Source organism: Acinonyx jubatus, chromosome B3 (assembly GCF_027475565.1).
Source record: "Acinonyx jubatus isolate Ajub_Pintada_27869175 chromosome B3, VMU_Ajub_asm_v1.0, whole genome shotgun sequence".
Classification (NCBI taxonomy): Eukaryota; Metazoa; Chordata; class Mammalia; order Carnivora; family Felidae; genus Acinonyx; species Acinonyx jubatus.
In genome coordinates this window covers 123,281,816-123,296,616 of record NC_069386.1, presented here as the reverse complement: position 1 = coordinate 123,296,616, position 14,801 = coordinate 123,281,816, and the positions used below count along the sequence as shown (strand labels likewise).

Here is a 14,801-nt window from a genome sequence, read left to right as displayed (position 1 = left end):
TGCCTGTGACCGCTTTTCCCACATCTTTTTAAAAAAAATTAGATCTGAGTTTCAATTTTAAGCATTTTATTGTAAAACATTATTATAACATGGAAAGACATTTTAAGGAAAAAAGCCATCTCCGATCCCACGTCCCATCCAATCACTTTATCGAAGACTGTAGCTCATTCTTCATTTTTCCAGTGTCCAGCCCAGTGCCTGGCACACAAAGGGGGCCCAGTGAGTGTTTGTGAATGGCCCCCATCACAATTTTCTGTTTACAGATATCCAGACAATGGTTTTGCAAAGGGTACCAAGCCAGTACCATCTACGTGCCAGGTCCCCTACCACACCGTTGCATTGACTTCTAACTGTTGAGGGGTGGTCTGCTGGGGCTCAGCATGATTAGGTGACTACCGGAGTGTTTGGGAGCATCACCTTTAGACCATAGAGCCTTCCTGAGATACAGTAAGGATAGAAAGGTGGATGCCTAGGCTAGAGTGCTGTCCCCACCACGCCTGCCTGGACAGCACTGTTGCCCCTTTCCGCCTGCCAGATTCCACAGAGAGCATGCTCATTTCCAAAGTGTCAGTGCCAACAAGTTCCATGACTTCTGCCTACTTGCTTTTCAGGTAAAGCAGGCTTGCCTGCTGGTACTTGCATAGCTTTGAAGAGTCAGTCATAGGCCCAGTTGATACAAGATGAATTAAAATGGAACAGGTTCTCTTGTCTGGGATTCCCCCCTCTCCTTTCCTCTTTCTCACTAGACAGTTACAGGCACAGGTGGGCTGATTGGTCTATACCTTTGGTCTTGGTTCACTGGATGTATTCGTTTCCTAGTGCTGCCATAACAACTTACCACAAGCTGGGTGACCTAAAACAAGAGAAATTTTTTCTCTCACAGTTCTGTGGGCTAGAAATCCCAAACAGCATGTCAGTGGGGCCATGTTCCCTCAGCTGTAGGGAAAAGTCAGTCTTTCCTGCCTCTTGTAGCTTCTGGTAGTTTACTGGCAATCCTTGCCATTTCTTGGTTTGTGCAGCAGAACTAATTTCTGACTCTATCTTCATCCCGTCTTTTTTCCTGTGTATCTTGATACCTCTGGTGCCTCTTATAAGGACACCAGTCATCAGATTTAGATGTACTAAAATCTCATATTAACTTGGCTACATTCTCAAAGACTATTTTCAGATAAAGTCACATTCTCAAATCTGAAGCTTAGGACTTTAGCCTCCATTTCTGTGGGACACAGTTAAACCCACCACACTGAGTGAGGCCTTAATGCACCTCAGGTCAAATATGATGACAATGCTGGTATATTTTCCTTTTGGTGAAAATTGGTGTCTTCTCATGTCTTCTCATGTCTTCTCATGTAGTTGAGTTCGTCGTGCTGCCCTCTCATGTCCTGACACCATGGGTTACTAATAGGACTTATTTTCAAAAGAGCTGACTGGAATAATTCCCCTGGGAGCAAAGAATTCCCTCTTCCATTCCTGCATAAATTCATGAACGGGACTTTTTGTTCACATCTGTATTCCCAATGTCTTGAAATATTAAAGCACCATCAGCTTGGGACAGAGTAAAAAGAATCAACACTTTTTCCACCCAGCATTTATTGAGCTACTGCTCTTTGCCAGGCACTGTGCTAGTTACAGGGGAGACAATGGTACAACTAGTAGTAACTATAATTTATTGAGCATCTACTATTTTTCAGCCACTGGAACAGGCTCTTTGCATACTTTACCATAAATCCTCACAGGAGTCATAAGATAGGCATTATTATGCCTATTTTATAGATGAGAAAAGAGAATAAGGATGCCAAATGAAGGTAAGAATGCCAAAAACCTTGAGCAAAGTCCTAAAGCTCACAATTGTGGGGTGCGTGGGTGGCTCAGTCGGTTAAGTGTCCAACTCTTGCTTTTGGCTCAGGTCATGATCTCACGGCTTATGGGTTCAAGCCCCACGTCAGGCTCTGTGCTGACAGCTCAGAGCCTGGAGCCTGCAGCAGATTCTGTGTCTCTGACTCTCTCTGCCTCTCTCTCTCTGCTCACACTCTTTCTCTCTCTCAAAAATAAATAAACATTTTTAAAAATTAAAAAAAAAAGCTCACAATTGAAGGAATCACATTTGAATCTGAATGATGTACCATGGACCAGTCCTTCTCTACCTTTTGATTGAAGGTTTCCCTCATAAGTCAAGTAGTTTTTTTTTTTAATTAAACTTTAAAATGATCTTTTCATTATTAACGAGATATGTAGATAGGAAGGAACTGATATATTATTTAAAATATATCAGGCAGGGGCGCCTGGGTGGCTCAGTCGGTTAAGCGTCCGACTTCAGTTCAGGTCACGATCTCATGGTCCGTGAGTTCGAGCCCCGCGTCGGGCTCTGGGCTGATGGCTCAGAGCCTGGAGCCTGCTTCTGATTCTGTGTCTCCCTCTCTCTCTGCCCCTCCCCCGTTCATGCTCTGTCTCTCTCTGTCTCAAAAATAAATAAACATTAAAAAAAATTTAAAATATATCAGACAAAAATGGTTTTCTTTTTTTGTCTTTCATTTCATTTCATTTCATGCTTTAATTTCAGTCAAATATCAACTTTTAATAATAATAGCATCCCATTTAATAAATGAAGAAGTAAAGGGAGAAAAATCACCATTTTCCAGTCCCCATGAAGTAATGCCCTCGACGCTGATTCTCAATGCTGCCAAGTGCACACAACCAGAGGTAATCAAATATGAGTTGCTTCCCGATGGAAGTACACAAGAACACCTATCAAGTAACTATTCTGTCCAAAAACCAAACATGAATTTAGTCAAGCCTCTAGATTTAACTGTGAATTCACAGGAAATACAGGGGCAGACGAACATGTTAAATCACACCATTGTCAAGATGTGGTCATGGGATAGTCTATATGATGAACCAGCTTCTTTAACAAATAAATCGCAAGGAAAAAAAAAATAAAGATGGATGAAGAAGCTTTGGATTAGAAAAGACAACATGTATCTACCAGTTGCCTAATTGATTTGACCAAAGTACAAAAAAAAAAAAAAATCTTTCAAAGATTTGTAGAAATTTAAACACTAACCGGATATTGAATTACAGTAATATAGTAATTATAGTTTAGTTTTGATGTAATATTTTGGTTATGTTTACACACAGAATCCTTATCTTTTAGAGATACCTGCAAAAATGTATATGGATAAAATGATATGATACTGAAAATTTGCTTCCAAATAATCCAGAATGGGGAGGGAAATGGGTGAAACAAGATGTGAATGAGTTGGTAATTGTTGAAGCTGGTGATGTATACATGGAGGTTTGTTATACCTTTGTCTCCACTTTTATATATGCTTGAAATTTTTTATGACAAAAAGATTTTTTTTAAGTTTATTTATTTTGAGAGAGAGACAGAGCATGTGTGTGAGCTGGGGAGGGGCAGAGAAAGAGGGAGAGAGAGAATCCCAAGCAAGCTCAGTGCTGTCAGCACAAAGCCCGAAGTGGGCCTCAAACCCATGAACCATGAGATCATGACCTGAGCCAAAATCAAGAGTCGGACACTTAACCAACTGAGCCGCGAGGTGCCCCTATAACAAAAAGTTTAAAGGCTTAAAGCAAAAAGGTTTATAATTATGCTAAAAGGAAGTAGTTCAGAAAATCTGATAAAGCAAGAATGGAGGAAAACGTCTGTGTCCACATGAAATTAAGCTGGTCTGTTTTCTTCTGGATCTATGCTCACCTGCCAGTTAATATCCTGATGGACCTCCCTTGGGAACAGCAGCTGAGTAGGCCATGTGGTGGGAGATGATGAACAGAAACAACTTGGTTCCTCTTTTAAAGCAATTATCGTGCTCCACCGCCAACACATTTAGAGAGCCGGAAGCCGTGATGGTCACTATCTGATATTTGTGTGGTGCTGTGCCATTTACAAAATGTTTTACATACTTCTTTCAGTTAATCTTCAATCACAGCCTTATGAGGTAGATGATTCTCACTTTAGAGACCAGGAAACTGGAACTCTGACCTCTGACTTCATCTGAACATAACTAAACTGGGACCCAAGCCCTGTCTTGGATGCAATCGAGCACTGTTGTTCCTTCCCAACCCTTTTTTTTTTTTAATGTTTATTTATTTTTGAGAGAGAGAGAGACTGTGAGTGGGGGAGGAGCAGAGAGAGAGAGAGAGACAGGGAGAACCAGAATCCCAAGCAGGCTCCAGGCTCCCGGCTCCCAGCTGTCACAAACTGTGAGATCATGACCTGAGCTGAAGTCAGACACTTAATCGACTGAGCCCCCCAGGTGCCCCCTTCCCAACTGCTGATTGCAGAGCAGCTGAAGCAAGCATTTCGTGTCTTTTAAGTGTGTGCATATGTCAGAGCAGTGCTGCGCCATCCATTCCTGGCGTAGACTTCTTTCTTCGTGGATGGTCATGGCTGGATGTAATTGGGAATAAGAAATAATGCATTGGGCGTGAAGATTGTGCTAAATTAAGAGGGCAGGATGGGGGACAAATACCCCCCCAAACGAATAAGCTCCTAGCACATTCTCAATACTGTGCTGTTGACCAGAGTCTAATATGGGTGTGAGAGTCACAGCTGGAGGAGGGAAGGAGTCAAGGCTTTCTTTGCTTGAGAAGGTAGATAGATGGGGAGGAAAAAAAGAAAAGAAAAGAATGAGAGAGATGGACAGGAGGATCGGGTCAAAGCATGGGCACCCTGAACTAAAGTTAAGGCCCAGGGTGATGCCTCAAACTGTAGAAGTGCTGCCACCACCATGTGTAGGGGAAAAGTACCCAGTGGACTAATTTTGAAGGCCTATGGCTTCTATAGGAAAATATACTGAGAGAATAAGATGGTATTCACATTATTCCTAGTCTTTCTAGGAGAACTGAGTCAGTCACACCATTCCTGAAATGACCTTTAAAATTCTAAGGAGGCAGGGAAAGCTACTTCTAATTAAATGTTCGATGCTTGTTCTAACGTATGTATTAATGTTGTGTCAGATTTGTGATACGGTATATTTTGTATATACATATAGAATTATGTTGGAGTCCCTTAATCACATGGGTTTGAAATGTAAGCACAATAAAAATTGTTTCATGCTGAGATAGTGTAACAAGGTCTTAGAGAAGACCCACATATTTTCTGGATATGATTTCATTGATCAATAAAGAGGAGGGGTTGTAGCAGCCAATCTCTCAAATGCTCTGAGCCATGGAACCTCATTTCGCTGTTTTGAATGATTATGAGATTTGTTGTAGCTGTGTTTCTACAAGACTTTATTATGTCTAGAATTTATAGTAAGCCAAGGTGAGGTTTGGGAACAGAACCCTTAATTATAACATTATTAAGGGAAAAATGGGATCCGCTTTACAGTGCCACTGTGAGGAGTATATTGTGTCAAAGATCAAGGTTGCTGACATCATGTTTACTTACTTGATACAACTTCAAGCATTTATTGTGCACTTGTGTGCTGGGTATGCAGTGGGAGATGGCTCTTTCAATGTGTAAAATGGGTCTAATAGTAATACCTACTTCACGGGGTTGTTGAGAGCAAGGCTTAAATTAATACATAGAAGGCATTAAGAAAAATGCCTGGCACAGAGTAGCTGCTCAATAAATGGTGGCTGGGATGTCATTGTCATCATTGTTACCGATCCTCACGACAACCTGTGATATGAGGTAGGGTTTAGGTTCTTTCCATCTTATACATGAGTGTCAAGTGTGGAAGTTACACAGAACCGGAAGGCGAGGCTGGGCATTGTGACTTCTAGTCTTGAGGTATACTGTGACCCAGGTAGGGGACCCTTTTATAAAGCAGTAATCCCATATTATAGATGTTCCTTTTGCTTTTCTCTGATTTATCAGTAGCAATTCTGTAGGCTGATATGAAAAATCTCAACTCTATCATTAACATTTTTTTAAGTGCCAAATAACGCATTGTGGGTATGCTTTAATCCCAATTGTGATATCTTAAAAAGGGTGTTCATATGTGCTTCATATGCATAAAAATTTCTAAAGCAGATTCCTAAGAAATTTCTAAGAATGCTTACCTCTGGGGAGTGGGACTGGTGGTTACAAAGAATAGGTAGATCCTCACTTTTTCCTTTATACCCTTGTATGCTGTTTGAACTTTTTTGTCATGAATTTTTTTATAAATTAAAAAAAAAAAAGATTTCCTGGTCTACTTGGGCTGCTGTAACAAGATACCACAGACTGGGTAGCTTGTAAACAACAGAAATTTATTTCTCACAGTTCTGGAGGCTGGAAATCTGAGACTGGGGTGGGAACGTGGTCAGGCAGGGGTCCTCTTGTAGGTGGAAGATTCCTTGTGTCCTCACATGGTGGAAGGGGCTAGGCAAGTGTGTGGAAACCCCTTTGGAATCCCTTTCATGAGGGCTCCACCCTTATTATGTAATCACCTCCCAAAGGCCCCACCTCCTGACACCACTTTGGGCATTAGGATGCCACATGTTAATTTTGGAAGGAAGCTAACATTCAGATTGTAGCAGAGGGGGAGAAAAGTACAACAGTGACCCATCTCTAGAACAGTGTTTCCCCAACCCAAAATATCCTCTTTTTCCACTCACAAAGGCTTCAGGAAAGGACGTGTGGCACACTAAGTCTCGAGCTTGGAGGTATACCATATATGGTAGTATACTAAAGATTGTGAAAAGCTACCATACAGAAAACTATACAGTACATTGTTTTTAACCTTTGTTACATCTGTTAATATCCTACAGAATTGTATTTCACGGCACATCAGTTTTGGAACTGATGTAAAAATTTAAGAAAAGGTAACTTAGGCTTAGGTGGACTGCAAAAGGAGAAAAGGTGACTATTTCTTCAGGAATTGTGGGGGACATACCTGGTGGAATACCAGGAAATGTGGGTGACATAACTGTGGGTGACATACCTGGTGGATGAGTCTGGGTCTCAGATTCAAGCAAACCTGGGTCCAAATCCTGGGTCTTCCATTCCCTAGCTGGCTGAGCCCTAGCCAGGCTACCTAACCTCAGAGTCTCAGGGTGCTCACATGTGAAAGAGGAAGAATACTTCCCTCAGAAAGGCATTTTCAGGATTAGGTAAGAGAAGTACCTCGTCCACAGTCGATACTAATAGGGTTAGTTCCGTCCTCCTCACCCTTGGCTCTATCTCCCCATCTCCTTCTACTGATAAAAGGACAAATTACTGAAGGGTCCCTCCATTTATGAAAGGCTTCATTTCAGGATTTATCAGAAGTCAGGCTATCAGGTAACAAGGTCTTGCATTTTCAGTGGGAATCCATTTCTAAAATCTTTATTTCTGGATACCTATTTATTTCAAGCCTGTGTCTCTTATACAAGGCAAGGTTCACAGACTTTAGGAGACTGTTGAGAATCCTGTTTCTCTAAAATTTAGTGCCTAAAAGATAGAGAAATTCGCTGTCTTAATCACACCCAGGTTTGCCTGCTCCAGGCATTTCCAGGCCCCTGCACCAAGGTTGCCCCCTTACTCTCATTTCCTGTTCTAGTGTTAATGCTCAAACACAGCGGAAACAAATTTCAGGATTAAATTTAAAAGTACGTGCACTAAAGCACTGCCTTTTCAAAGTAACCTTTGCATGAAGCTCTTGGAATCTAATTACCCAAGTGTTATTGGCCTCCCCCAAAATACCCATGTTGGTGCAGATTGGGTTTAAAGTTCAGGAAGTATTAACAAAAGGAATCAGAATCAAGATCTCAGGCATGGCCTCTGAAGAATCTCCCTGTCTGTGCTTGGCCTCTCCCTCCTCCTGGGTGTGCCCGCCTGGGAAGGCCAGTGAGTAACCTGCACATTTTTTTTTTTTTTCATCTTGGCCCTTCCCACCCAGACGAGAGGACGGAGTGGCAGACAGGCAGGCAGACGGCGGTGAGTCCTGTTCAAGCATGCACGGAGCATACCTCTACCTGCACCCAAGTCCTGGACCCCTCACCACCCTTACCCCACCCCAGGAGGAGCCAGAGCCCCTGCGGGGGTCCGGAGGGGGCCTCTGCTCCCAATGGTAAGGGCTGCCAGCAGCGGGACCACTTAGTTCATTTGCTTTGGTGTTGGCTTTTCTTTTCAGTTATGTTTAGATGGGAGAGTTTCTGATGGAATTAAAGGTGTTTTGTTTGTTTGCTCTCAGTGGTCCCAAGACAAAGAAATGTCTTCCCCCAGCAGGGTTTATTAGAACTTGTAACCTGTTAGTCTGGCCTTGAAACAAAACTTAACATACTAATTATTTCTGGTTAGTACAGTTTACCCTTTTGGCCCTCCTAAAAAAAAAGAAAAGAAAAGAGAAGAAAAAGAAAAGAAAAGAAAAGAAACCCAAAGAATATCATTTACCAGATAGCTTTTGAAGGAAGGAAAGTGCCTAAGGATTGTGGCCATTTTAATACATGGGCACCTCTGACTAAATTGAAAAGTAGCTTGTTACTATAGCTTTAGAACAGACCAAGATGACATTTTGTCTTAAAATGAGCAAACAGAAAACCCTTTTTAAAAGATTTCAGTGTTGAATGAAGGATGCTGGCAGAGGGGTGTGAATAAGAGAGTTACAAGATAAGTTGGTCTAATTAAATATATATGAACATGAAAGTATTGAAGTAAATCGGTGCTGCTGTGGGAAGAAGAAAGTCAGATGTTCAATGTGGGATTCATGTGGTATTTAAGGGAGAAAACTGAGATCTTTGTGTAGTGTGTTGAGACTTCTTTGAGGGGAGGGTTGGAAGGCAAACGGAGGAGGCTGGGAAGCAGGTTTTTTTTTTTTTTTCCGTGGGGCTGGTGCCAACGACTTCTCCCTCAATTGCTGTGGGTGAGAGTAATTCAGAGTAATCAAGTGCTGCATTGTTAGCAGGCTTCTGAGTTTCAAATATTTATTCTAAACACAAGCCATTGATTGCACTGGCATGGGAAAGAATAAAACTGCTGCCTCTGGTTCCTGGCCTAGCCCAAACTTTACTACCTGGGGAGATTTCAGGAAAAAGGTTGTAGGAAAGATAAAGCTAGAAGTGTAATGTGAATTTGAAACTACACCACTATAGTATATTTGAGACGGCCCCATTCCTTTAGCCTTGAGGAATTGTATTGTGGTTACATCTGAGCTAAGGGGGTTTTGTAAGAGAATGGCTTAGAAACTGCAGTAGAAACTGCCCAAAGCTGAGGCACTCCCATGACACATGTGGAAGTTTGGCCTGTGCCCGAGTGTCCCTGCAAATGTAGTACAGGTTCATTCTTGGCACCACTGTGCAGGCAACTTAAGGATTCTCTATAAGGAGCAACCTGTACATCACATAGGTAGGTTTTCAGAGCAGCGGTAAACAGTAGCCGTAAAAAGTACTGTACCAAGAAGGGTATGAAGTTGTGTGTGCATGTGTGTGTGTAAGTGGGGAGGGGCACAGGCAGGGTGAAAATCCCCTTCTTAGATTGCATACCCTACTTCTGAGTTTCCAGACGATACATTTTATCTTTTGTTGAAAAGAAATGAGTAATTCGTCATCATTATCATTATCAAGGTTCCTGTGGTGATCATACGAGTAGTTTGTTTTCTTATAGCTTTGGTTTCCTCTTGGCTAATTAATCAAAAGCATAGTCTGACTGCAGCCCAATCAGCCCGCTCATTAAGAGACCATCCAAGAATGTCACTTACTTTGTTGTTGTTGTTGTTTTTTTTGCCTAGTGAGGGTGGGCACGATTATGGTAATTTTACCTGGGATGCGAAGTTTATATTTTCGACTCTGTTGAGTTGTGATTGAGAAACAGACGGATGCCACTCCAAGCCACCCGCAGAGTTGACCGCGCTTGGTAGCGCTTCTAGCCTTCACGAGTGTTTGCGGTTTGGTTCCTACATGTTCAGGTCTAAAACATCACCAGTCCTACCATACCTGCCTCACTCCCCGATCAAGTGCTCGGGAGTGGAAGACAATTTGGAGAGGTGCAGCAACATTTCCTCCTATTGATGGCCGGTCCACACATTTTCAAAACTTTATGGAGTTTTTTTCTCAAACTAAATTAAACGCAATACCTTCTTGAATTTGGCTTTTCTGAGGCATCTTTCTGGTGAGTTTAGCATTTCTTTTCATTTCATTGTGTTTTTCATCCATTCCTGTTGCTTAGTCTTTTGAGCAGTGATAGCAAGCAGATTGAAGACTGGCCACATGCTTGGGGACCAAATATGCACTTAAGACAACCTTGCGTGTGAGCAGCACATGCTTTCTTCTTCCATTCTTTGTATCCACATCCCTTCCAAAGAGCCTCCACGCACTACTACCCAGCCCTGGCCACTTCTCTGCCATCCTGTGTTTCCTGGTTGCTGGAATTCTTTTCCCTACCACCCCCTGCTGTCTGAAACCTCACAAGGAGGTGTTTAGAGACTTCCAAAGGTCAGGTGGTTTCTCTAAAAAAACAGAAAGAACACCTTTATTGTAGGGATGCTGTAATAAGTGGCTGCTACATACCCCCAGGCTGCATACATCTTAGGGCCTGGGTCAGGGGCAAGGTTGTTGATCCAGTCACCGCCCTTTTAGTGCGCTTCCTAAGTGATCAAACACCGGCAAGTGAAGTAGGAGTGGAGTGAAGCAGCTGGCGGCTAGAATATAATTAGCCTCGGTCTGGAATCTTCAGTGAGTGCCAGTTTCCTGCTCCTCAGGGCTCTTTTCTGGTCTAGTGTGTGATCTTTTTCCTGTAATATTTCTTAGGCATTGGTGCTCTTCGGTTAATGCTGTGGGGTCCTTTGCAGGATGTAGCCCTATGATCATTTGGTCACATTTCATCTGTAGACACATCCTAAGCCAAGAAGAGACATCATGGAAAGACTCACCCTGAACAAGTCCTCATAAGGATGGCATGTCATCCACATCATCTTTAAAAACCTCAGAGGATAATATGAAAGTGCTGAAAGGAATGAGACCGAGGTCTTGAGGAGTAAGTAAGGTGTGTGAATGCAGGCAGGAGTAGAAATGAGGAGTATCGAATGAAACTTCACCCTAACGATTGTATAACTTTTTTTGAAGTTAGGGTCAAAACCTCGGCCTGTACTGAGAAATCATATTTGACTTAAGGCAACCTTTTTCTCCCTTTGGTTGTATAGTAGACTTTGAAGCTAATCTCTGGTGATATGACTTTGTAGCTCCTCTTGTCAAGAGGTAGGGTCTAATTACCCAGCCCCTGAATGTGGGCTTGGCCTTGTAACTTACTCTGACCAATAGAATGTGCAGAAGTAGAAGGGTGAATGTGTACCAGTCCCCAGCACAGGGCTTAAGTGGCCTCTCACACTTCTACTTGCTCACCTAGAATCTAGCCCGGTCACCATATGGACACTCCTGGACCCACTTGCTGTGGCCCAGAGACCCTTGTATCCCCAGCTGATGGTGGTCTTGAGCAGATATGTGAGGAGGAAATCCTGGACCAGCCAGCTGACCTGACATGTGAATGGGCCCAGGAGAGGTCACACAAATGGATCCGAAGACTCAGGAGCAATAAGTAGTGCATATTGTTTTCAGCTACTGAACATTGGAATGGTTTGTTACGCTAATAATAACGAATGAATTCGTGTGGTCACCTGGAGATAGTGCTCCTGTGTTCACTTCTTGGTCTGCTAACATCACCACAAATGCTTAGTGCAACTCAGCATGAGAAATTCAATCAATGGAGGAACTCTGTTAGATGGGGGACATTTCCAATTCTTGTGATCATCAACATTACTTTGAGAACTTTTTAACAACACATATACCTATGTCAGATTATTCAACTAAATATCTATAGATGGGGACTAGGAATCTGTAATTTAGAAAGCTCTGGTGATTGGCTAGGATTGAAAACCAATAAGCCAATGGTCTTGTTAGTCCCTTACATTACGGAAAGATGCAGTGATTCCAGTTCCTCTGTACTTAGGCAAACAACACTCCAGCGGTTCAGAGTTCTTTACTGATTTGATATATGTACAACCTTGGATCACGAGTAACTTGTTTTGTGAGTGTTCCGCAAGACAAGCAACATTTCTAATACATTTTAATTTGATAAACGAGCAATGTCTGGCAATACGAGTAGTGCGTGATGCTGAATGTCACATGATCACAACTGAGGCAATTCTCAAAATTCGCTTTGATAGACAAGTGCTTTGGATTACAAGCATGTTTCTGGAATGAGTTTTGCTTGCAAATCAAGGTTTTACTGTATCTCGAGCCACATAAGAAAAGTTTATAGTCACCTTTGGGCAATCACATTGACCTGATCCTGGATGAGAAAAGTTCACAGGTGCAGATTGATGGCTGCAATTATACACTTTTACTATTGCATCCCGTGAGATTTAGAACATTGTATAGATTTCCTGAATAAGTCTTTGGCATTGGGGATGTAATACAGCCCTTACTTGTTACTTATTAAGAAAACAAGGCAAACAATGTTTTAGCCCTTAAACTACAGGTGAATTTTTGCTGTGGTGGGTGTATCAGTTGTTGCTACAATAATGTTACATTACAAACAACCACAAAATCTCACTAGCACACAACAATACGCTTTTTTTAAAAAGTTCATTTATTTATTTTTGAGAGAGAGAGAGAATAGGCATGAGTTCATGGGGGGGGGGGGGGAGAGGGGCAGAGAGACAGGGAGAAAGAGTCCCAAGCAGGCTCAGCACTATCAGCACCGAACCCTACCTGGGGCTCAATCCCAGGAACCATGAGATCATGACCTGAACCAAAACCAAGAGTAGGACCCTTAACCGAATGAGATACCTGGGTGCCCCACAACAATATATTTTTATTAACCCCTATGTCTGCAGGTTAGGGTGGGAAGAATCAACTGATCTTGACTTAGCTTCATCGGGGGTGGCTTTATTTTACATGTCCCTCAATTTTTCTCTCAGATCAACTGTTTGGGCACGTTCTTCTCACAATGATAGCAGACATAGAAGAGAAAAAGCCACAATGAGCTATAGCTCATTTCAAGCTTCTGGGTTATGCCATTGACTGTTAACATCCTGGTGGACAAAGCAGGTCATATGGCCAAATCTACTGTCAAAAGCTAGGGAAATACAAATTTGCAGAGAGAAGCCTCAAAGTCACGTGGCAGAGGGCATGGGTACAGAGAGAAGTAAAGAATTAGGGTCATTAAAGTAAACTCCCATGATGGGGGAAGGACATGTGAGGGATTTATATTTTTTCCTTCTTTGAAAAGCTGGTGAAGTCAAAACTGGGTTCCAGAAAGTGTAGAAGTAAGTGTCTTTGCTGCTATGATCTGCAATGGAGTGTTAAAGGGAAAAAAATTCCTATAATTACCTCAAACTTGATAGATAAGAAATATGGCACTAGAATGCCTCCATTTCTATTCTCACCCCATTCCCCGAAGTGTAAAGGGATCATGAGTTCGGTTATTCACTGGCCACTTCCAGGAAGGGCATGATTTGGGGTGAAGTCATTGTGTTAGGTCACATCACATCCCTTTGCTACCATCACTTCTTTCCAAGGCAAAAAGAAATGAGTTTCCATCTAGTCAGATCATTTGGAACCTTTTCCCAAATACTAGCCCAATGTTGCAGTGGTTAAAAGAGATTTTCGTGAATATACTTTTTGATTACCTGTCTCTTTCTGGATTGCTTAATGAAAGATCTATAGTCCTGTGCCTCTGGTCGAGATAGGAAACCCATGTTCCGAAATATGATTGAGTTTCTCAGATACTCTCCACAACAGAAACTATGTTTTACGGTGTTACTAAGAATAACAATGGAGTACAGTTGATGTTGAACAACGTGGGTTTGAACTGCACAAGTCCATATATACATGGATTTTTTACAGTAATGTAAATGTATTTTTCTCTTCTTTATGATTTTCTTAATAACATTTGCTTTCCTCTAGCTTACAGTATTAAGAATACAGCATATAAAACATATACAAAATATGTTAATTGACGGTTACTCTTATCAGTAACGCTTCTGGTCAACCGTAGGCTATTAGTGATTAGGTTTTGGGGAGTCAAAAGTTACATGTGGATTTTTCAACTGTGTGGGTTGTCCGTTTCCCCAACTCCCGGGTTGTTCAGGGGTCAACTGTACTTTATTTCAGGCCACAGGTTTATAGGCATTGCTATTGACCATTCTGTGCTTTTGGATCTGCATAGTGTATTAAATTTACTTCCGAGGAAACTGAGATACAGAAGACTATGTAACTTCCATGAAGCCACATCTACTGGCCATCTGAGATTAGAAACCTGCCCTCTTGGTTTGTCAGCTTTTTCTTGGCAGTCTTATCGATGCTGCCTTGTTTCACAAAAAGCAGATGAGGCTACGATTACCTAATGGGTTTCTCTTCCTAAGAAGCCCCTCCCTCCTAGTATTTATGCTCCATGGGAAATAAAGAATTCTAGCAGGAAGGTATTCAATAATATAAGATTTCTGTATTATAATGTTAAGGAAAATAAGCTGGATTATAGGTCATTTCTAAATTCTGTTTCCTAAGGTTTCTTTGTTACTGTTTTGATCACAGAAATAAATTGGGGTGGGGACTGTTTAGATAGAAGTCCTCCCAGGGTCCCTGTGACTGTACTTATTTCATGTATTTTCTGAGCCCTCACCTGCCATTTCTGTTGCCTAGTGACTGTTCACCAATTGCTTGCAGTGGTTCTCTAACAAACAACGCTCTTTCTATTTTATGTGGAAAGCTGATTTGATTAAACAACTCACTTAAACTAATGCTTCGTAGGAGCCATGATATGATTGGAACAGGCATTTCTAGGGGTAGTCTTGTCAAATTAGCACATGCAAACAATCAAGTAATTGCAATGGCTCTGACTATATGGAGTCTGCTACCATTATTGTATAAGCTGGTTCTCTTGG

At 41.9% G+C, this 14,801-nt stretch overlaps 1 protein-coding gene across 5 annotated transcripts in view; it reads left to right on the top strand.

Annotated features, from left to right (window-relative positions):
• The window catches only part of STON2 (stonin 2), a 145,608-nt gene that overhangs the window by 84,729 nt on the left and 46,078 nt on the right, over positions 1 to 14,801 (top strand). For 4 of the 5 annotated variants that reach the window (XM_027066344.2, XM_027066342.2, XM_053224793.1 and 1 more), the window contains one exon: positions 7,824 to 7,994. The exons of the other annotated variant lie outside the window; for it this stretch is intronic. In XM_027066344.2, coding sequence (XP_026922145.1) covers positions 7,824 to 7,994 — 171 coding nt within the window. The remainder of the gene's footprint in view (positions 1 to 7,823; positions 7,995 to 14,801) is intronic. 5 annotated transcript variants of the gene reach the window in all.